The 24,502-nt window shown below is 40.7% G+C and overlaps 1 protein-coding gene across 2 annotated transcripts in view; it reads right to left on the bottom strand.

Moving 5' to 3' along the window:
• The window catches only part of ACPP (acid phosphatase, prostate), a 48,329-nt gene extending 24,043 nt beyond the window's left edge, over positions 1–24,286 (bottom strand). For both annotated transcript variants that reach the window (XM_027872370.1, XM_027872371.1), the window contains exons 1-4: positions 24,126–24,286; positions 8,975–9,070; positions 6,297–6,383; positions 1,415–1,567 (exon numbers count right to left, since the gene is read on the bottom strand). In XM_027872370.1, coding sequence (XP_027728171.1) covers positions 1,415–1,567; positions 6,297–6,383; positions 8,975–9,070; positions 24,126–24,236 — 447 coding nt within the window. In that variant the 5' untranslated portion in view covers positions 24,237–24,286. The remainder of the gene's footprint in view (positions 1–1,414; positions 1,568–6,296; positions 6,384–8,974; positions 9,071–24,125) is intronic.
• Positions 24,287–24,502: the final 216 nt, after the last annotated feature.

A 24,502-nucleotide genomic window follows, 5' to 3' on the forward strand; every position in this document is an offset into this window, starting at 1 on the left:
GTTCCCAGTGTCCAGACCTCACTGCCTGTCTCCCTATGATGACCTAGACTGGAAAAATGATTTATGGGGATTTTTTTCCCTCAGATTTCCCAATCAGGACTCGGTCGGGTATTTTTAAGTCTCTACGGAGTTCTGATGGAGAGCTCAGCTGTCCTTCTTCAGGCTTCTCCCCCACAATGGCTGCTCTGATATCATTTAAACAAGAGGACTCTGCCCACACAATCTCTTCCCATAGTTCCTGAAATTCTAACATGTAGAGCTTCCGTTGGGTTAGGAATTTCTGTCCCCTTCCCTCGCACATTTCTGCAAATACACTTAGAAAGGCTAAGAGAATATCAGCCATTCACAACAAAGTATGAATTAGTTGAACCCAATTACTTTCTTCTTAAACATCTACTGAAAATCTCAAACTCAAACTACAGGAATTCTGATAGGAGATTAGGGAATAAGGGAGAAGTAATTCTGAAGCATGGATAATCAGAAGAGGCCAGACTAAAGTAGAGAAGATTTGGGCAGCTGGAGGTTAATAAATATTGAGTAAAAGGAAAATATGGAAGAGAAGTCCAGGAGGGAGGAAGAAAAGGCCAAGGAAAGGGTACATAAGTTGGCCCCCAACAAAATTTGTCAGCTTTCTTGTATTGTCTAGGGTTAGCCTTATCTGGAAATGTATATCTTGAAACATCCTCTGCTTGTTTGAACTGGGAGAGACCAGAGGCTGAGATAAAAAAAAATAACCTTGAAGTTTCCACAGATCAGAAGTCACATGAGGCCATTTTCTTTTTACTGCTATTTCCATTTTCCCAATTTCCATCTTCCTGAGTTCAAATCCAGCCTCAGACACTTACTAGTTGTTTGATCCTGGGCAAATCACTTAACCCTGTTTGCTTCAGTTTCCTCATCTGTAAAATGGCAAACCATTTCAGCATCTTTGCCAAGAAAACCCCAAATGGGGTCACGAAGAGTCAAATATAACCGAACAACAACCTCCCTATCATGTACTTCATGCTCTCTGATACACTGCTTGCTGAGCCCTGTATATAGTCTACCCTTTCCAACCTTCATTCCTTTACTTGGCATATCCTCTTACCCTCCTTCACGAAGCCTTCACTGATTCTCCCTGCAAGTCAAAACCTTTCTCTCTTCTGAGCTCACATATCATTTTGTATATACTCTCTGATCTAGCCCTTATCAGATATTATTCTGTATATCCTAGACTGTAAACTTCATGAAGGCAGGGATTGTGGCTTATATAAAATTCGTTTCTTCTTCAGCACTTAGCACAGCTTTGAACAGTAAGCACTGGTTCACTTTTTTTCTGCACTTTTAAAATGACTTGAAATTAACGAGTCATATATTCTGGCTCCTTCAGATTTCTCTGTAATCTCCAGCTGAGAGATACTGCCATCATACTGACCTGATCTTGAGAAACTGGTACTGTATGAACTGGAATTGGCTGCCAGAGGATTTTGGGGTTCCAAATACTAGAGCCTTCTGGTGGAAACAGGGCAGCAAGATTTGTCATGGCACTCATCAGAGTCCGGTCAATATCTGTGCTTCGGACATAAACCTAAAAGAGAAAAGAAACAAACCAAAACTATCCCTGTCATTAGAACCAGGTCTTTTCCCACGTGCCCCTAGGACACGTAGTACCCATGAAAGACCAATTTATGGGAACTGTGGTTTTCTAAGGAACTAACGGGGCCTTAGTAGAAAGGCCCTACATGCCCACATAGGAAGCTTATGAAAGGGTAGGACATCCTCAGTTATTGGACTCATTTTGCTCTTCTGTGAAAAGAGGCAGTAGTACAAATGTGCCCCACTTTATGAGTCTTATTTATAAAAATGTGAATTTGTGAATAAAGGGGTGATTACTTACATTACAAAAGACCCTTCCCACAAGTTTTAATTAGTTTTTTCCTCTTCCTTTCTAGTCTCCTTACACTTTATTCTTTTCCATCCTCTCTACATTGCAGCTCAAAAGGACTCCTTTAAGTTCCTGAACGTGACCTTCCCTTGTCCTGTCTTCTGAGCATAGCCCTGGCTGACACAAGTGATTGGCATGTTCTGGCCCTCCCTTTACTCGTTGACTTCCCTGACTCCCTTCAAGACTTAGCTCAAGTCTCATCTGCTCCACAAGGGCTTTCGGGGGCCCATCATGTCCCATTGACATGACCTCCTATCTGTTCTGTCTCTGTTTTGTGTGTACCTGGTGTTATTTACATGTCATCTCTTTATTAGAATGCATACTCCCCATTCTTTGTATTCACAGAGCTTGGCACAGGGCCTGACAGATACACAGCAAACCCATAATCAGTGTTCGATGACTGAATGAATTTTTGATCCTGACTCTGATTTCAGCAGTGGAGGGAACTCTTTCCACTGAGGAAGCTAATCAGTCAACAAGTGTTCATGAAGCACCTGCTATGTGCCAGGCACTGGGGATACGAAGACAGTAAAGTAAAAATCCTTACTTTTTTTTTTTTGGTAAATTTTTATTTTAAACTTAAATACGAAATAAGAAAAGAAAAAAGAAATACTAAAACTTAAATACAAAATAAGAAAAGAAAAAAATTGCTATGTGCACAGCAGAACATGAGAGGATTCAAAATATAAAGCAATAAATTTCCATTTCAAATAAATAGTACACATTGTGTTCAGAGCTGGACTTTTTTACTTCCTTGTAGGTTTAATTTTGTCCCCTGCTGTGTACTTTTTACTTTGTTCTTTTTTTAATTAAGCACGGATATATATATATATATGCATATATATATGCACACATACATATACATACACACATTTATATGTGTACATATACACACAAACATTTAGACATACATATAGACACACTTATGTACACATACTTATACATCGATATCTATAATCATACACATATACACACATATATATATATATTCATATGCATCTATATAAGACCATACTATACTTGTTAGTGTTCTGTTTCTGTGAAGGTGGATAACATTTTCCTTCATAAATCCGAGTCTTTCCATGTTTTTCTAAATCTACCAACTCATCATTCCCTACACCATAGCAATATTCCAACCTTATACTGTCTAGTTATTTTAAATAGTCCAAAACAATATTGATTAATACGACTGACATATAGTGTAGTTTCCGTATTTTTTCTTTTGATTAAATCTATTTTAGCTTTAACTTTGTCTGAGATCATGTTTACTACTCCTGCTTTTTTTCTCTAATAAATTATACTCCTGATCTTTTTTTTATGTTTGTGTGTATCTCTTATTTCCTATCCCTCCTGACTCCTCTACTTACCTTCTTGTTTTTGCTTTTTTTTTTTTTTTTGGTGAGGCAGTTAGGGTTAAGTGACTTGCCCAGGGTCACACAGCTAGTAAGTGACAAGTGTCTGAGGCCATATTTGAACTTAGGTCCTCCTGACTCCAAGGCCAGAGCTTTATCCACTGCACCACTTAGCTGCCCCTCTACTTAACTTCCACCTTTTACCTTGCCCTCCTATTACTTAACCTACTCTCCCAAACCCCCACAAAGGATCCCTCCCTTATCCTCTCCCCTCCACCCTTTTCCTTGCCCTCTTGTTTCTAACTGAATTTAGAAAACTTTATAACCTTTCAAATATATAGGCTGTTCCCTCTTTATCCCATTCCCATTAATCTAGACACTCTTCTATACCCCCTCTTATCCTATTGCCTCACCCTCTTATTTCTTTATAAATGTAGAAGACTTTTATTCCCTTCTAAATGTATATATTGTTCTCTCTTTAACCCATATCTGATGTGATAAGCTTCCCTCTAAAAATCCCTCCCCCTTCCTTATCCCCTTAGCCTTTTATTTCTTTCTAAATTTAGAAGAATTTATAAATATATATATGTGTATATCTATATCTATATCTATATATATTTCTCTCTTTAAGCCATTCCTGATGAGAGTAGGGTTCCAGAACTACCAGCCCTCCTCCCCCATCTAATTCCTCTGTGCCAGTTCTTCCTCTTGCACCTCATTTGTGTAATTACTCTTTTTACCTTGTCCTAAACAGTTTTACTTTTTAGAATCACATCATACTCAGCTCTACCCTAATCTTTCTTTTGAACTACCCAATTACTAATTACAATCTGAGAGATACAGTTTACATTTCCTCATATAAAAAAATAAATAGTCTGTCCTTATTGAGTCCCTTGTAATTAGTCTTTGATGTTTACCTTTTATTTTTCTTGAATCCTGCATGTCAAATTTTTAGGTCTTTTTGTAATAAAATTCTGAAAGTGGCAGTTCATTGAATGTCCATTTCTTTTTCCATTCAGGATTATGCTTAGCTTTGCTGGGTATGATATGTTCAGCCAGAACCCCAGTTCTTTTGCTCTTCAATATACAGGGTTCCAAGACCTGTGGTCTTTTAGTGTCATTGCTGCTAGGTCTTGTATGGCTCCACCATATTTGAATTGTTTTTTCCTTGTTTCTCATAATATTTTCTCCTTGACCAGGGGTTTTTGGAATTTAGTGATGATATTCCTGTAGGTTTTCCTCGTAGGATCTCTTTCAGGTGGTGATTGGTGTGTTTTTTCTATTTCTACTTTCTCCTCTTGTTCTAACACCTCAGGACAATTTTCTTTAATTATTTCTTGTATTATTGTATCAAGATTCTTTTTTTGATTGTAGCTTTCAGGTAGTTCAGTTATTCTTATGTTTTTTCTTCTTGATCTATTTCTCCAGATCAGTTGTTTTCTTAGTAGATATTTCACATTCTCTTCTATTTTTCATTCTTTATATTTTGTTTTATTATTTCTTGGTCTCTTATAACTTCACTGGCTTCCCCTTGCCCAATTCTAATTTTCAAGGAGTTGTTTTCTTCCTTAGAATTCTGGATCTCCTTTCCTAGTTGGTTAACTTTCTTTTTATAACCCTGTTTTCCTTTGATTGTTCTTTTTTAAAAAATTTTTCCTCAATCTCTCCAATTTTACTTTTAAAGTCTTTTTAAAGTTCTTCTTAGGAATTCTTTTTGGGCAGGTGCCATTTGACATTACTCTTTGGAGTAGGAGAGGCTTTTTTTGCTTCACTATCCTGCTCTGAAGATGAACTCCAGTCTTCTCTATTCCCCTGGTAACTTTTTATGGTTGGGTTTTTTTCTCCTTTGCCTGCTTATTTTTTTTTATTTATAGCAACTTGTTGTAATCACCTATAGTCCTGAGGTATAGGGGATGGTGCCTCTGGCCTCAGGTCCTCCTTAAGTTCTCCCCTCTGGCATGGAACTGAAACCAAGAACTCTGCTGTCTTGTAAGTGTCCACAGCCAGTGTGTCCCTGCCCCACTGCTTCTGCACTGCTGGTGCCTTCTCACCCAGGGCTGCGTCTCAGGTAGCACAGCTGGGCCTGGCATCCCTTATCAGCAGAGGTTCCCTCAATCTTCTCCTGCTCAGACCTGACTCCCCACACTGTCTAGTAGGCGAAAATTCCTGTGGCTGGGGCCAAGGCTACTTCCCAACTCAGCTAGCCCCAGGGATCTCTACTTGCTTTTTTATCAGAACTAGCTTGGAGGTGTTTACACTCACAGGGACCAAACCTGGGATTTTTCTGGTTACTGTTCCCCCCAACTCTTGTTTATTTTTACCTGCTCTAACATTGGCCCTGAGGCACTATTTTGTCTTGTTTGAGGGGGAAATCTGGAGAGCTTGGAATTTTCTGACCTATTCCACCATCTTCCCAGAATCGTCTTCAACAATCCTTACTTTTAAAGACTTTAAAGTATGATTCATTTTTTTAAAAATGTAGTTTACAGATACATTTTTTCTTGAATAATCTTATTGAGTAAAGAGTGACTTTATAGTCATTATTGACACACTGTCACTATTGAATAGAGTAGCTCAGTGACGAAAGAGGGAAATGACTCTAAAAATAGTACTTTTAGCAGTATAAATAAGAAGTCCTGTAATTTGCATTTGATCTCCTGGAAAGGAAGACAGGTGGCACAGCATATAGAACACTGGGCTTGGAATCAGGAAGATTTATCTTCCTGAGTTCAAACCTCACCATGGATACTTACTAACTGTGTGACCCTGGGCAAGTCTCTTAAACTTGTTTGCCTCAGTTTCCTCATCTGTAAAATGAGCTGGAGAAGAAAATGGCAAACCACTCCAGGATCTCTGCCAAGAAAACCCCAAATGGAGTCATGGAGAGCTAGACACAAGTGAAATGACTAAAACAGCAACAAAAAGAAGACAAGCACTTTTCCATATGTAATGTTTAACTCAATTTTTACCTCGGACAGTGGAATTCTTCCCTCTCCCCTCCCTCTAGTTGTTTCACTTGCCTTATTCCGGTGGTAAGTAGAATTCAAGAAGTTGGAATATCTTTTCTTTAGATATGTTCCAAGCTCATAGTGCTGCTCCATCCCAAGCTGTGAGAACACAAGAACAAAGATCAAGCTGAAGGTTGGGATGCATCATCCAGCTCTTTATAAATGGCGGCAGTTCTGGTGCAGTCCAGTACCACAGACTTCAAGGACAATGAGCAAGGAGGAAACTTGAGCTGTGACTCAGAGTCAGTCATTCAACAAGCATTTATTAAGTACAAACTATGGACCAAATACTGGGCTAAGCATGGGGGATACAAGAAAAGTCCTCAAGGAACTCCCATTTTAATGGGGGAGACAATGTGGAAAAAATTGAATATTCATACTGTATGAAGCATAAATGGAAGGGAATCTCAGAGGAAAGGTACTAGCAGGAGGATGCACTGGCAAAGCTTCCTGTCGAAGGTGAAAATGAAGCTGTGTCTTGAAGGCAGCAAGGGAAACCAGGCGGTAGGGGTGATGGGGAAAAGCATTCCAGATATTTCAAAGCATGGAGCCATGAGATGGAGCACTCTGCTAGAGAAATGGCACATCGGCCAGAGTTGCTAAGGGACTAAAGTGGAGGGGAGGAAGGTAGAAGAAGCCTGGAAAGGTAGGAGGAAACTAGGATTTGAAGGGCTTTATAATGCCAAAAGAGAATTTTACATTTGATTCTGAAAGTGATAGGGAGCCACTCCAATTTATAGAGTAGGGTGATGGGTGACACAGTCAGACTTGTGCCTTAGGAACATCTCTTTGGCAGCTGAAGGAAGGACGGGTTGAATGAGGAAACACTGGAGGCAGGGAGACCAACCAACGCAATAACCTAGGTTTGAGATAATGAGGACCTGCCCCGGGGGTGGTGGTGTGAATGGAGATATTGTGAAGACAGAAAGGACAGACTTGGAAACAGATTGTAGAGGTGAGGAGTCAAGATCACACAGACGTGTAAAGCCTCTCAGGGGACTTTGCTGGTACCTAGAAGAGCCCCTTACACATGACAGGCCATCACTCAGAACTGGCTGGTCTGGTTTATTTCATCTGCATCCTTCCTTGGTACAGAATGATGCAAGATGAAGTTGAATGATACGTAAATAAAGCATCGCAAATTGATTTTAAAGCTGAGAAGGACAGCACTGAGGGCCGGCTGGTCCTGGTAGTTATCCAACATAGGTGCAGAACCAGAGGGGATATTGTCCTGGATATTGTTATACATTTCCACCCCTACCCTCACCTGCCAGTTCCCTGACATGAGAGATTGGAAATTAAATGACTCCATCACTGGGAGTCAGAGAAAAGGGAAGTGTGTGCTCCTTTATGTATATTTATGGTAGGATCACCTGGTGACTTGGTAAAGCTGGGGGAAGCAGGAACTCTAAGCTACTTTCTAATCAGTAGTGCATCTGGAATTGGGAGAGCTGGGTTCAAATCCAGGCTGTGGTACTTACTGTGTGACCCAAGGATACAGTCAAGTTACCTAAACTCTCTAAGCCTATTTCCTCATCTATAACATGGAGGTCATACTGTTGGGCCTACCAACTACTCACGGACTTGCTTTGACAGATGCAGTTAGTAACCCTTGAAGTAATCGAGATAAATGTTAGTTGTTAAGCCACTCCACGGCTGCTGCTTTTGATCATGCTGGCTTTTTATTTCATGCTGTAGAACTGGTTGGGCAACCCCTTCTCTTTTGAAGATTTGGAATAAGGGTGCACGGTCCAGCGCTGGGAAATGAACTTGAGGACCTTAGACCACTTCAGAGTAACTCACAGGACATGTTCCCTTCTTATTCTACCCAGGGGGTTATTCTAATGGGGGGGGTCAGAAACATGGAGTCTCTGGGGAGAGACGTGTACTAACAAGTGAAGATGATGTTTTCTAACCTGATTCAAATTAAAAGGAAGATATGCTATAGGATAGAAGAATGAAACACATAAGAGATAATACTAGTGATAACAAGTAATTTATTTATATAGCACTTTAAAGTTCCTTCCTTAAATTATCTCATTCCAGAAACCCCATGAGAAAGGTACTACAGGTATTATTCTCATATTAAAGATCAAGAAGTTGAGACTCAGATAATCTTAGCTACATCACAGAGTCATAAATTGAGAGCTGGAAAGCACTGAGTTCAATCCCCTCATTTTACAGATAGGGAAACTGAGGCTTAGAGAAGGTAAGTAGCATCACAAGATCATAGATCTGGGGCTGACAAGGACCTTAGGTCAATGAGCCCAATTCCCTCATTTGACAGTTGAGGAAATTGAGGCTCAGGGTAGGTAAATGACTTGCCCGAGATCACACAGACAGTAAGCATTACAATAAGGATTTGAAGCCATATCCTTTGATTCCACAGCTAGTGTTCTTTGCACTATAGGATGTTAACACTGAGTATAAGATCATGTATTTCCAGCCCAATTGACTCATCTCATAAATTAGAAGACTAGTGTTTTATTTTTTTGAATCTAATAACTGGTCATGGACATTACTGTGCTATTTTGTATATATTTTTTTAAAATCACTAATAGCTGACTTATTTTGCTGATATACAATCTTCCAGTTTTAATATACCCATTGGGGAAAAAGTAAATCAGAACAATTAATGAACATTTCTTCTTGCACTTCATTGATTATACTTAACTGAAAAGCTAACTGACCCGGCTAAGTTGTCCAAATCCCTGAGGCCAAGCAGATTCTTGATGGGGATCATTGGGAAAGGTTTCAATAGGACTCCGGTCTCCATGCCGAAATAGCTGGAAAAACAAGTGGGAAAGATACAGTGTTCATTTCACTTGGTGTTTCTCAGTTACTTCTCTTGATAGTTTCATTGTAAACTCAGCTACTCCCTTGTCCTCTTGACAGTTCTTTAGGTAAAATAGAAACATGGCTAGGATAGCACAATTAATATTTATGGATGGATCCCTGGAACTGAAGTTTATAATCACAGGCTCTCAGATCTGGTGAGTATCTCAACTAATAACATCCAAGAGTCCCCTCTGCTTGCAGGTCTCTAGCAAGGAAGAAATTGTTCCTTTCTGGGGCAGCCCGCTCAACTTTTGGACAGCTCTAACTTTTAGCAAATTTTTCTTCACATCAAGAAGCTATCTTCCTCTCTGCAACCACTGCTCATTGGTCCTACCCCTCGCCCTTACTCTTTTGTGTCCCAGCCCCCCTTTATCTTTCTTTTTTTAAAAAATTTTTTTTTCCTTTGTTGGCTAGGCAGTGGGGTTAAGTGACTTACCCAGGGTCACACAGCTAGTAAGTGTTATGTGTCTGAGGCCAGAATTGAACTCAGGTCCTCCTGAACCCAAGGCCAGTGCTCTATCCAGGGCACCACCTCACTGCTCCCCCCCTTTCTCTTTCACTGGACTTAGCACAGTGACGGTGTAGTCATACGCAGTCATAGTACGTGCTTGTAAGCATAGTTGTTGTTTGTCCTTCGTTCTCAAAGAAGACCATGACATTATGGAGGTGATGCCATGACTTGCAAGTGAACTGGATTTAAGTGAGCGAAGCTGCGCAAAGTCACCATGTTCACTTTCTCCTCCAGAGCCATCTGGGTCCAGTGGCCAGATATAGATCAGGATGACTGCAGATGGCCCAGGATGCAGTAGGACTTGACTTGATTTCAAAGCAAATAACTATAATTTTAATTTCCTCGGTTCTCCAAAATCTTCTACAACTTGTTATTGCACCTGCTACATGTGTAGCATGAATTGTTTGGTTTCCTTGAGTAGCCTAAAGTTTTATTACAAGAAATTCAAAAAACACACAGCACAGCATAATAGATGGAAGGGGTAGGGGAGACAGGAAGACCAGGGAACAAGACTTGCCTCTGATCAAGACTGTTGTCAAGTCACTTAATTTCTTAGTTCTTCAGGCAATTTTAAAGTTTCAGGTCAGCTCTGGTTCAGAAATGGTGGTAGAGTTTTTCCATACAGAGTTCATTATTCTGATCTGAAATCACATGTTTGGACCTCCCTTTGCCTCTCCATTGTAGAAAATGGATCATTACCACTTGTGAAGCAATCAACATGGCTCTTAGTGGGCCTCTGTGGAACACCCCATAGGCTCGGCCAGAGATACGTTGCCTTAATGGGTGTTTTTCTCCTTGAGTGTAAACAAAGGGACAGATGGTGGATGGTTTCTATCTCAGAGGAGAAGAGAGTTGGGGGTCCATCCATTCCTTTCTTCTTGTGTTTATTCCGTCATTCAACAAATATCCATGGTCCCTGAGATGAACTAGGACTGAAATTAAATTGTCATATAATCCTGGCCTCTAAAGGTACAGAACCTTTGGGGGTAGGTCTTCTTCAGACTTGTAGAACTTCTCAGGGGCTATGGCTATGGCTTTCCTAGAAAGACGCACCATTGCTGAATAATTAAAGAGATTTTTACCACTTTGTTAAAACCTAAAATTATAGGAAATTGTTGATTTACCTAGAATATATTTATATATGTTATACTGATTTGAATAACATTAAATTTTATATATCATTTGCATTCTGGGTTTGTTTTACATAGACACTTACCTCAGAGAACCATTGAGAATGAAATGTTACATTTTCACATTTGCTAACTTGCAATATCTGTTCATAGGTAATGGACTTTGCTATCACTAATAATATTTCCAGGCTCACTGCCTTTTAAGATGCATTGCCATGTACCTTGTGCTGTTGGGTCTAGTAGCTGAATGGCTGGTTTCTTCCAGAGATGGAGCTTTAGGCATATTTATCATGTGAGAAAATTCTTTATGGTAATACAAAGAGTAGTTTACATTTGTATAGTGCTTTGCATAAACTGGTGAGAATGGATGATGTGCTAATAAGTTTTTATCCACATCTCAGAGGATCCTGCTTCAAACCTGAATCCCCTTAATGTTTCTCATTGCATAATGTAGGAGTTGCTGCCAATCAATGAAGGTTTTTCCCCACCTTTATAAAATCGCAAAGGGCCACTTCATCCCCACCAAGACAGGTACTTAGGTTGGTAGAAGTTACAATAACAAGTTGGTTCTTCTCTGCCAAAACTAGGCTTCACTGGAATGTTCCAGGTTTCAATGGAGTTTCCTTGCCAAAGTCTTTAAAATTAGAAAACAATGAAGAAGCCACATCCTATGTTTAAGTGCACAATAGCTTGGGAGAAAAGAAAAAGATTTAGTTGGTGTTCAGTCATTCGGTCATGACCCCACAGACAATGTCCGTGGGATTTTCTTGGCAGAGACACTGGAGAAGTTTGCCATTTCCTTCTCCAGTGTGTCCCCATTTTACACACGAGGAACTAAAGCAGATAGAGGTTAACTGATTTGCCCACGGCCATACAGCCAGCAAGTGCCTGAGGCCAGATTTGAACTTGGATCTTTCAGAGTCCAGGCCTGGTGCTCTATCCAAAACAATGGACCTGTTCTCAGTTGGCCTGAAAACCCGTGGACTGCAAGCTTGGTATGTCAACCATTGTGACATGGCAGTTGAAAAGGCAGATGTAGACTTTTGGGGGGATGGGGGTGTTAGGTGGTAGGAGGGATTTCATCTGATGTTTGGTGTGACAAATTCCTAGAGTAGAAATTCACTTCACCAATGTAGACCAACTCTACTAATCTCAGAGTTCAGACAAGAACACCTCGAAGATAAGTGATTGTCCTGTGGTCACTCAGCTAGGATGTAGCAGAGGCAGGATTTGAAATCAAATCTTCTTGGCTCCAAGGCCATCCGTCTGTGTACCATGCCACAGTGCCTCTCATGTTTACCGCTGCATTATCATGGGAGAATAGATCTAGGTCTAGAAGAGATGGTAGAGAACACTGAGCTCAATCTCTTCAGTTTATAGATGAAGAAACTGAGGAACAGTCATGTTAAGTGACATGTCTAGAGTCACACATGTCATAAGCACCTGAGGCAAGATCTGAGGTCTTCCTGACTCCAAGCCTGGCATGCAATTCCCTCTTTTACCCCTGACTCTCACATTTACTTTTACATTAGTAAAGATCCAATATTCAGTACTTGAGCCCTGGCCAGATCATAGCTGGGATATTATGTCCAATTCTGGGTATTGCCTTTTATAAGGACATTGAAAAGCTGGACCTTGTTCACAGTAGGATAACAAGGGTGCTGAGAGACCTCAGAATCATGGAGCATCAAAGGAACCGGGAACATTTAGATGAGAGAAGACTGAGGTCATTATGACATGGTAACACCTCCAAGTGTTCAAAGGGCCCTTGTGTAGAAGAGGGATTGGGCTTGTGCCTTTTGGCCCCATAAAGTGAACCGGGAGTTTTGGGTCAGGGTTAGAGAGGTGGAATTCAGCTCCTTCAATTTTCTAAGACTTTGATGAGTCTGTGGTCTCGCTGATATGGGCGCTGATGATCTGTGCAGGTTACAATCAGAGCATCAGCAACAGAGAGTTGGAAAGGATTTTAGATGTCATCTAGTCTAACTCCCTCAGTTTGCATTTGGGGAAACTGAGGCCCAGATAAATTAAGGAACTTGCTTGGGGTCCCATCACCAGTATGTGTCAGAGGAAGCATTTTAGATTTGTTAACTTGGAAATTTGTTTAGGGTTTTTGTAGACCCTGGGAAAAAGGAACATAAAATACCGTATTTAGCTCATTTCCCTTGTTCCCCTCTCCCTCACCCTGCCCCAACTATCTCTGATGCTGTGCAATAAGAAACAGACATTTGTAACAATGGGAATATATTTTGTCAGATTCTCCCCTGTACTAGTTACATCGAGAGGCAGCGCAATATAATGGTAACAGGGCTGGTCTTGGAAACTGGATTCAAATTCAACTGTGACAATTACTGTGACCAGGAGCAAGTCAGTGAACATCTCTGAGCCTCAGTTTTCTCATTTGTAAAATGGGAATAAGTCCTTGTCATATCTATTCCACAGGGGTGTTTTGAGGAAAACATTTGGAAACCTTAAAGGATCATCTTATTGAAAATTATTATCATTCTGCAAATAATTCAAGCACTTTGGGAAACTATATTCACCACTTTGAGACCATTGAAATAAATTTAGCTGTGATTGCAGGACCTTAACAACCCCCTATAAGTCAGGGTGGAAAGTTGCTTCCAGCTAACATTGTCAGGGGAGAGACTGATGTTTGTGGGGAATATTTTGATTGTTACGTACAGTCCCTTGATTTTATGATTCCATTGTGTATTCCACAAAGGCTCACAAATGAGGCACAGAGAATTGATATGATCAGGGGTGAGGAAGGATATATGCTTAAGCAGTAGATGACAGCAGGGGACAATTAGCTGAAGTCTATGCTGGTGAAAGGAAGCTTTTTACTTATAACAGAATGCCAGATACCCAATGCATTATCAAGATGGACTGCTTTCTCCAGCTGCTGTTTTAACTGGATGTGTGAATAAGCCCCATTTAACAAGTGTGCCAAACACCTGTACTTATAAAATCATGCAAAATGACAGGACGGTGACTGAGGGAGTGTGATGTAAGAGAAAGAACACAGACTCTGAGTCAGAAGATTGGGGATTTGGGTCTGAGGCCAGCTTCATCAATCATTAGCTGTATTACTATGGGTAAGTTCATCTATTAGTCAGTCAACAAGCATTTATTGAATGTTTGCTATGTGCCACTGTGTTCAGCACAAGGTCATTTCCTAGAAGTCACTTCCTAGAATCATAGAATCAAAAGAGCTGGAAAGGACAGAAAGAGCCATCTAGCCCAACTCATCCCTGTCTAGGAATCCCCAGCACAACATCCTTGACAAGTTTTCATTGATCAGTGTCAGCACTTAGCACAGAGCCTGGCACATAGTAGGTGCTTAATAAATAATTGTTGACTTGATTTTGGGGCATCTCTAACTGCTGGGTCAGGCAGCTGTGTGGTGCCCTGGCCTGAAGTCAGGAAGATTCATCTTCCTGAGTTCAAATCCAGCCTCACACACTTAATAGCTGTGTGATCCTGGGTGAGTCACTTAACCCCGTTTAACCTCAGTTTCCTCATCTATAAAGCTGGAGAAGGAAATAGCAAATCATTCCAGTACCCTTGCCAACAAAACCCCAAATGGGGTCAAGAAGAGTTGGATATGACTGAAACAACCAGACAACCACTACCACAACAACAAATTGCAAGGAAGTTTGTCTTTTTATAGAGCTTAAAACTATCTTGCTGCCGCTTCACTCATTGATATTACTTCCGTTTTATGGGGTCAAACAAAACAGATCTAAGCCTTCTTCGACATTACAGTTCTTTAGATATTTATGTTCCTCCTCTACAGCTTTTTTTCTCTAGGGCTAAGTATCCCGAAGCTGACTGTTATCTGGGATTATTTCCAAGTCAATCTATATAGTTTTGTTGCCATCCTCTAAAAAGGGTCATCTTGTCAGTGTCTTGCCTAAAAGTGGCACCCAGGGTGGAACACAGACTTCCCAATGTGGTCTGCATAGTGGCAAGTAGACTGGGAATCCCTTATTCTGCTCTCCCAGTACGATCCAACACTTCTGCTCTCCATGGTATCATGTTGGTGCTAAGTAAACTACATTAGTATTAATACAGGCTCATTGCATGTTAGGTTTTTTTTTTTTGTTACTGCTTTGTATTAGCTTATATGGAGCATTCTGTCCACTAACTCAGCCAGATCTTTTCCCATCAACCATTTTCTTTCTCACACACTTTGGTGTCTGAGCTGCACTCAGCACTTCCTGTCTCGAAGCCAACACTCTATCCACAACACCACCAAAGTATCGTGGATAGAGTGTTGGAGCCAGGAAGACCAGAGTCCAGCTCTACCCCAGATGCTTACTAGTTGTGTCATCCTGGCAAATCATTTAATCTCTCTCTGCCTGTGTCTTCATCTATAAAATGGGTATAATAGCACTTGCCATTGCACATACTTTCAGACTTTTTCAATGTTTTGCCATTTTTCTGTCTTTTTAAAATATTATTTGTTATAATAATATATTGGCTTCCTGGGAAGGAAGAGGAAAGGGATACTAGAAGAAATTCTGATGATATAAAAAAAAGATACCAATAAAAATTATTTTTAAAAATAATATCATCTACCTTACAGGATGGTTATGAAGATCAAATAAGGTATTATATGTAAACCATTTTGCAAAGTTCAAAGTGCTACATTAATGCTAGTTATTATTATTATCATCATTGTTTTAGACAAGCTTCTTCAGATCAGTACTTTTACAGTTAATTATTGAAACTGAAGTATAGAGCTTTAAATTTATCCCTGTTAAATTTCATCTGATTAGATTTAGCCCATCCTTCCAGATTTTTCCTAATTTTGTCACCCAGTGTGTTCAGCTTTGTGCAATCTGCTAATCTGATAAACATGACATCTCTGTAGGCATCAGCATCCTTGATTACAATGCTGAACGGCATAAGACCAAGGACACATTCTCTGTGGAGCTCCATCTGAATCACCCTCCAGGTTCATATTGATTCATCCTCTCTCTGGGTCACAGTTTCCTCATCAGTAAAATGGAGATATTCACATTATTTATCTCACAGGCTTCTTGTGAGGAAAGTTCCTAGTAAAAAGTTACTGGAAAGTGAATAGGATTTTTTTTGTCTGTGATGTGTTAGTTTAAGTGATCATCAGTGTGGAAATGCCCTTCCTTCACATGGATCAGCAAGAGAATGGCCTGGGGCTCTAAGTTGTTAAGTGGCTTAGCCAGGGTCACACAGCCAGTATGTGTCAGAGACAGGACTTGAACCCACATCTAACGGACTGCACAGCTAGCCCTCTAACCACTGCACCATGCAGCCTCTCGTTGGCCTCACAGAATCATAGTTTTAGCCTGGGGAGGGACCTGGAAGGAAATCTCCTCCAGCCTCCTTATATTATAGATAAGGAAAATAAGGCAGAGCAAAGTGAAGTGACGTGATCAGGGTCACAAATGTCACTATTATTTGAATAAAGTGAGGAGGATTTTCACCATTTGTCATCTGAAAGCTATGTTCCCATGGCTGCACAAGAAAGTGACAAGGGCAGGGGAGGAGGCCTGAAATATCTGTGCTAGTTTCTCCTTTGTAAAATAAAACTCATCTCTGTTTATTTTCCAAGCATTATGCAAAATTTACATCTCATTAGATAATGTAGTTAGATAGAAATCGCTGGGCTGGAATGAACCTTTTGAGGTTACCAAGGGGACTTGGTAAATGATGGCTACAGGGCACTAAATGATCCCCTCCTGGATGAGTGAACATATGTCCTTCCCAAAACACTGACTATTATGGATGACTGAGGCGTGGGACAGACTTTGCCATGTTACTAGTTAGTTAGTAACTAATACTTGCATTGATGTAAATGGTTGACCGTCTCCTTTAACCCCAGGGCATTTTCTACAATATTTTCCTGGATCCAACTATTTGACTCACTGATATTTTGCACAGTTCTAGTGATAAAAAGGCGGCTGCCACATATGAGAAAAGTTAGAAGAGAGAAATTTTAATAAAATAGCCTACATTAACTGTAGTATAGGAGCACAATGTAATATTACTGTGCAATAAGAAATTGTGACTATGAGAAATCCAGAGAAACATGGGAAAATTTGTATGAACAGATGCAGAGTGAAGGAGGCACAACCAGAAGAACATTATAATGGCTATAACAGGGTAAACAAAAAGATCCCTGTAAGGAAGATGAACTCTGAGTAACTTAAAAAAAAAAGCTAGTAACAGTTCCAGAAAAAGGATAACGAAATGTATCTCCACCTTCATGGCAGAAGGGTGGGGGACTACAGCAAAATGTATAGATTATCAGTCATTCTCACTGTATCAGTTATTTTTGCTTAATTGTTTTTGTCGAAAAGGCAGGATACTATTCTAAAGGGGAGGGCTGGAAGAGGAGGGATATTTCCAGAAACGACTGACCTAAAAACCAAAAGCATCATTAAAATTTATTTTTAAAATATAAATAAAAATAAAATAGCTCATATTGTTTCTTAGTCATTTAGAGAGTTGTGGCCCCTATAGGCTAAACCATCACATCTAGAGTTCTGTCGCTCTAGTTGGGAAAGATTCAGTGAAGACTCCTGCCTTTTTTTCTGTGCTAGAAAAAACTCAACACCTTAGATGAGGAGCATGGTCCCAAGATGGATGGAAATGTGTGCATTAGGAAAAATCCTGGTTTTATAATATACAGAAGTCCCTGGGAGAGAATACAAGTATTTTCAGCTTAAAGAGCTGGGCGGCTAAGGTGGGCTAAGTTCCTGCCATGGAATTCTGGAGAATCCACCTCTCCCTATCATTAGAAAGGCAATGAGATATCATTTTTTTTTAAAAAAGAAGAGTATTAGCTTGGGAATCAAAAGCCTTAGCTGGATCATTTGAGTAAGCTGACTTACCTTGAGGAGTCTCTACTTCCTTATCTGTAAAGTGGGAAGAGCAATAATTACTCCATCTATCTTCCAAGGTTGTTGCACAGAATCCAGCAAGATAATGTATGCTGAGTACTTTGTCCATAGTCAGTAAACATTTGTTCAGTTGCTTCTGTTTTGTCCAACTCTCCAAGGCCCCATTTTGGGGTTTTCTTGGCAAAAATAATTGGAGTGGTTTGCCATTTCCTTCTCTGGCTCATTTTACAGATGAGGAACCGAGGCAAACAGAGTTAAGTGACTTGTCCAGGGTCACACAGCTAGTAAGTATCAGAGGCTGGATTTGAACTCAGGAAGATGAGTCTTCCTGACTCCAGGCCCAATGCTCTATCTGCTTCCCTACCTAGCTGCCCCAATAAATATATAAGTGCCTATTATGTGCCGGGCACTGTGCTAAGCTCTTTATGAACAGTGAAGCATTATCCAGATGTAAATTATAAAGCAATATACAAATGTAAGGCTTTATACAGATGTAGTGAGTGGGCATAGATAATGATATACCCTATAATTTGGTGAGCCAGAAGGATTTTTAATGGCAACTCTTGAACATACTGTGCCATTTTTAGAAAGTACTTAACGAACACAAACCAAGCCATCCTCATGGACTGGGTGCCAATGGCTTTGTAAAGGTTATAGGGTCACAGCTGTAGAGTTGGAAGGGCACTCAGAGGCTATACAGTCTAATCCCTCATTTTACAGATAAGGAAACTGAGGCCCAGAGGTTAGCTGGCTTACTCAACATCACATAGGTAATAAGTAGAAGAAGTAGGATTTGAAAGAAGAGGTAGGATTTTCTCCTGACTTCAAATTCAGCATCTTTTCGTCAGAGACGTACAACTGAATGAAAAAGTGCCTGCAAGATTCCATTTGTAGCAGAGCCGGAGTCACAAGGCCCTCCCCCCCCCCCCCCCCCCCCCTCCCCCCCCCGTTTCAGAGCTAGCTGTCATATAACGGCATGTCAGGCATCACTTAGGCATATCCCCAGATAGTAGCTTTTAAGTCAACACCATTCTGAATTGGGCCAACTTTCTCTGGGCCCATAGCTTTCCTTTTTATCTCATTGTCTCATTTCATAGACACAGCTATTTTTATCCTTATTTATATGCTGATTTTTTACCTTTCTCTTCCCTCAACTCTACTTTTGATTTTGAACTAGTAGGTCAGCTTCTGGACTCCCATTCCAGTCAAGCTACCTTATTATTATTGACTTCCTAGTCTGACGTTCACAGGGAACCATAAAACTTGAGATATCCTGGACTTCCTAGAAAGAACACTCTTCTTGACATTAAACTACACCCCAAAGTAACATGCTAATACAAATATTCACCAACAGAACTTCAAACAAGTAAGTCTTGTTTAGAGGGAAGAGCATTAACATCTAAGTGGTTACTTCTTCCTCCCCCACCCTCCAAATTATTTGACATTCTGTCCTGTATTGGACATTCTGTTTCCATGTTGTCTGTCTGGGCAGAGTACAAGTTCTTTCAGAGAAAAGAGTGATTCTTTTTCATCTTTACACTCTAGCACCTGGTATGGGGCCTAGTGCTAGTAATAGCTAACATTTATATAGTGCTTACTATGTGCCAGGCACTGTGCTTAGCATTTTACAATTATTTAATTTGATCCTCACAGCAACCCTGCAAGGTAAGTGACATTTTATCCCATTTTACAGATGAGGAAACTGAAGCAAAGAGGCATTAAATAACTTGCCCAGGTCCACACAGCTCCTAAGTGTTTGAGGTCAAATTTGAACTCAGGTCTTCCTGCCTCCAGGCCTTTTGCTTTATCCATTGCACCATATTGCTGCCCCTACTGGCACATAGTAGGGGCTTACTGAATTAATTTGAATAGCAAAATAGCTTCTTTTGCCCTATAGCTTGGCTAGAAATGAAATAGCCACACAAGTGGTCCCCTACCTCAGAGGCCCAGAGCCTAAAGAAATTAGACTGGATGCAGAAGAAATCAGATTCAGAATAAGGTAGGCAATTTTATCAAAACTGGAGAAAAATTGGAGGCCTTAAGAAGTTTATATATAAACTAGAATGAAGGAGACAGAATGTATTTCAGCAAAGACAATAAAATGAAAACCAAAGCGCTTAGCACAATGCCTGGCACACAGTCAGTGTTATATAAATGTTAGTTATTGTTATTATTAGCTATTATTACACAGGATTAGAGTATTATAGACCTGTAGCTGGAAGAGACCTCTTACTCCACCCTGCACATGTGAAAGATGAGGCCAGATGCTCCATGGCTTGCCAAAAATAATCTGGGTAGTTGATGATCATTCTGTGAAGGCAGAAATCAGTTAGGATGACTTGTCTTCTGCCCCAAACAGGGCTGAGAGTGGCTGAAATGGATAATGATGAAGCTGAATTTTGATTGGATATTTTACAAGTGTAATGATAATTAGCATTTATATAGTGCTTTAGAGGTTTGTAAAGCACTTTTCATTACACTGAGGCAGTATTTGAACTCAGTCTTTCTGATTTCAAGTCCAGTATTATATACACTGTGTCTTCTAGTTGCCATATAATGAGCATTTATATAGTGCTTTAAGTGTGAGTTCCCAGACTAAGTAGTGTCCATATTGGGTTTTTCTGTTAATACCTCCCTGAACAAAGCATCTCAATCCCAAAGAATGTAGGTTACTCAGCTCTGGGTTACTGTCCTCTACTGTAAGAATGACACCCCATACCCCAAGAGTCAGGGACTCCTGGTCCCATATAACCCAGATGCAATATCTCTGAGTCCTGTAGATCCTTGCAATGAACCTTGCCTAAAATTTCAAATACTGAGTGCTTCACGTGGCCACTTTATATATCTCTGGATTAGAGACAAAAGCCCTGATCAGTCTTATGGTGGTATGCAAAAATTGCTTGATTAGCCTAAAGTAGTGTTGATTCCTCATTAATAATCCCTTGCTCTCTTCTCCATAACTCCCTTTAAATTGCTATTGTGTTATAATTCAATTTATTATCAAAGCAACCAAGAATAATTGCTAATAATCTAGATGTTATCTGAAAGCAGAGAAAGCTTCCATTTTTATTCCTAATGGTCCAATAGTTGTTCAGTTAACCAGGCAAGTCATCTTGGAAGCAATTTTGGGTTCTTTCTTGTCAGCTAATAAAATATGGAGAAATGAAGTGGATCAGAGCAAGACTGGGCTGTTTTTAGGGACCATCACCAATGGGGGCGCTTTTGTTTTTTGGGTTTTTTTTCCCCCCGGAACAGGGAGACAATGGCAGGTATCCACTACCTCTGGAAACTGCTTCTTGACTTGGAATCATTAGGGTTTGCCCAACTACTTTATATAAGTATATTAAACCTGGTCAAGAGGTTTTGTGGATTTGTTGGATCCTGAGGGTATTGTGGTCAAAGAGTGCCTTAAATGGAAATTCTGCACTAACAAGATTGAAGAACTGAATAAATTATAAAATCTTAAGAGTTGCAACAGACCTCGGAAGTTATCTGGTCTAACTTAAACCTAAAGCATACATCTTAGTTCATCAGCTTGATTTGCTGTCTTAGAACCACATTGGGATAATATGGAAATATTTTACAGAGAATGTGAAGACTCTGGCCACAACATTAAAACCAGGTCTGAGAAAGCTTCTCTGTTCTTCCTAGCAAGAGTAGGCACCTCCAAAGAAGTGGCCCAGACTTATTTTTCTTGGCTCACCTCCATTTCTGTTCTTTGGAGACTGCAGTGTTGCATGACTTGTAGTCATAACAACAGCACAGAGAGAAATTGGTATTGAAAAGGTGGACCTTTGTTTTAGGGAGCAATGTGGCATCATTAAGAGAACTTTGCAAAAAATCCAGGACATTCTCCTCCTGTTCAATTTCAGACCCAGCTCATTCTCTATTTGCAGCATCTAAGATATTTTTATACATCTCTCTGTATCTATGTATCTATCCACATGTATGAGTAATATAGGCTGTCCATCCTCCTAGTTGCACATCACAGTCTGTACAATAGCGTTCTTCATTTACTTGGTTTTTCTTGTGTTAGATCAAGCTCCATTGAATCATTATGAATCTCATCCAAGAGTCACATCAGTGTTTCAGGGTGTGGTGGATATATAATCAGCACCACGTCACATTCAAACAGGGGCATCTTTTTGTTAGCATAGTCAAAAATTAAGAAGAGAAATCTACTACCCTCACCCAATGATTTTGCGTAGATATTTATCCAAATTGAAATTACCCAAAGGGCAACAGAGTGGCATAGCATGGGCATAAGCAGGTTGCAAAACATTAAAGAAAAGGAATTTCTAAGGAGAAGTGGAGTAATAAAAGGAAGATATCATTTTAAAAGACTGGAAAAAGAAGAGAGGTTGGTCATATGCAAGAGTAAGAAAAACCCCATGGCTAGTCTTTGTGTTCCAACAGTAGTACCCTTGCCAGGTCAGGCCAACTCCCTCCAACACGTTGGATGGGCGTCCTATGGCAAACTTAGGTAAGGCAACAGCTAAAAGCCATCCAGGATGTGCAGTCATACATAGGCATCAATCATCATTATTGGAGGAATATGCATATTGAGGAGATCAGCCATCCATTTGAATATCTGTGTAACATTTACATATTCCATTTCTGGAACATGTATCCACATAGATCAATGGGGAAAAGTACCTTAACCTAAGTTAAAAATAAGGGGGAAACAGTCTGGGCTAAGAAATTTACTGCAAATAATTCACAAACTGGAGAATCCACACACAGTTAACTAAGAGTTGACTGTAACTTCTCAGATAAGCAGCAGATTCCATGCACTTGGTGATGTGAGTACTGTGAAATCTTAACAAATATGGCCCTTCTCTGAACAAAACATTTTTTAAATGTGCCATACAAATGCCGACCTGAGGATGTACTATAATTAAAGAACTTGAAGGCTTTAAATAAAAAGTCCAATTTGCATATATCATACCCCTGAAAAGGTAGTCAGCATCAGAGAGCTTTACAGAATGGAAACCTGGCAGTTGCTTTTCAGTATAAATCATGTGTCTGAACACTTGAACTTTGGCCTCTGTGTACATTGTTAACTCATGGCCTAGTGGAGGCTTACTGAAACAGGCAGCAAGATTTACAGAAATGATCTTTGTACCAAAATGTGCCCTCTAGCTGGCTATGTCACAGTACAGAAGGAAGTGAACCATGGATCTACTGAGGTGAGAAAATAGGAGCTTCACTGTAAGTAAAATGAAATCTTTTGGCTCCTTTAAATGAGAAAACTCATTTAAAAGGAGCATTTACAGAAAGAGAGATGTCATTAAAAGATTGTCATGTATCAAAACAGGGAACACAGAGAGAGGCCAGGTGAAGGGAGAAGGTGAGGACAGGTACGAGAAGAGAGAAAAGGAGAGAAGAGGAGGTAGGAAAGAGAAGAGAGGAGAGGAAAAGAGGAGAGAAGAAGGAAAAGAGAGAAGAGTGGAGGCAGAAGAGAGGAGGGGAAATGAAAACAAGAAAGGAGATATAAAGAGAGAAGAAAGTAAAGGAGTGGAGTGAAGAGGGAGAAGGAGGAGAAGAAAGAAGATCAAAAAGGGAGAAAGAGAGGAGAAAATAAGTAGCTAGCAAACAGAAGCTCCTTCCAGCTGTAAGTGTTCTGTGTTTCTGAGAGAAGGGGGAGGGGAGAGGGAGAGAAAAGGAGAAGAGGAAGCATAAGGAGAAAAAAGTGATTAGGATAGGTAGGGAAAAGGAAGGGAGGAAGAAAGGAGAGGAGAGATTATATTAGGATCCACATGAAAAGAAAGATTTCCCCTGTATCTGCCACTCTTCCTTTCCCCTCTCTATATAAACCTTTATACCTTAAGTAATATATTTTCTATACCCTTTCATTCCATGACTCATTTTCCTTATATTTTCACATGCATCACGAAGGAAAATAAGTGAATTATTCCAAAGGCAAAGACATCCCTGTGGCATCCTTGAACCACAGTTTCAAGGTTCGATGGTGAATTCCAAATGGGTCTTTGTTTGTGGACTGCCCCCTGCTACCGGAGCGGGCCTGGCCCCTCAATTCAGCCAGTCGGGGCTTTGAGCTGAGCAGTAGCTTGGCCCCAGCCTCTGCCCTGAAGTTAGGTTGCTGCTTTCCCGCCTCCCCACAAGGCTGCTTCTCAGACCCAATCGCTGTAGTCAAAGGTGACATGCCAGGAGGCCCCTGGGTTTGATGCAAAGGGGAGGTGGGGAACAAAGAGGGGGCAAAGTTGGGGGAGGGGAATCGAAGAAACCTTTCTGTTTGCGGGTGTGTCGAGACTTGTTTTGGCCTTCATGCAGAAACTTGCGGAACTTGCTCATTGACTTTAGCGGTAAATTGGCAGTGCAACGTGGGCAGTTGGGGTGTCCCAGGGGCAGTGCAAGGGAGAGATGAAACGTAACGCCGCGTCCCACCTGCCCTCCCTCCCATGGAGAACAAAGGTGTGAGATAAAGCAATGGGGAGGCAAGTCTACTCACTAATAAGGCGAACTTTAGCTCCTTGGCTGCTGCGACTTGGCTGGGCCAGATAAGAAGCAAGGACGCGAAGGCAACCAGCGAAGAGGAGGATCCCAGGCCGGACACCCTCATCCTGGAAAGCACCTGTGAGCACCAGCGCAGCAGCTTCCACCGAGCACCGAGCCGCCTTTGCTGGGGAGCAGTTTAATCAGAGGATGGCAAGGGGCGGGGCCAGGGTCATGGATATTAAGCAAGGGGAGGAGCTGGGGCCCCGCCGGCCTTGGTTTGAATTCTTTCAATTTCCTATCCTTGAATTCAGTAGGAGCTTGCTAATCTTGACTTGGAATGGCATCTCCACCTCACCCCTCTATTCTCCCTCCGGGGTGAACAGTCCCTTG

Source organism: Vombatus ursinus, unplaced genomic scaffold (genome assembly GCF_900497805.2).
Source record: "Vombatus ursinus unplaced genomic scaffold, bare-nosed wombat genome assembly UNPS02014799.1, whole genome shotgun sequence".
NCBI classification, from domain to species: Eukaryota; Metazoa; Chordata; class Mammalia; order Diprotodontia; family Vombatidae; genus Vombatus; species Vombatus ursinus.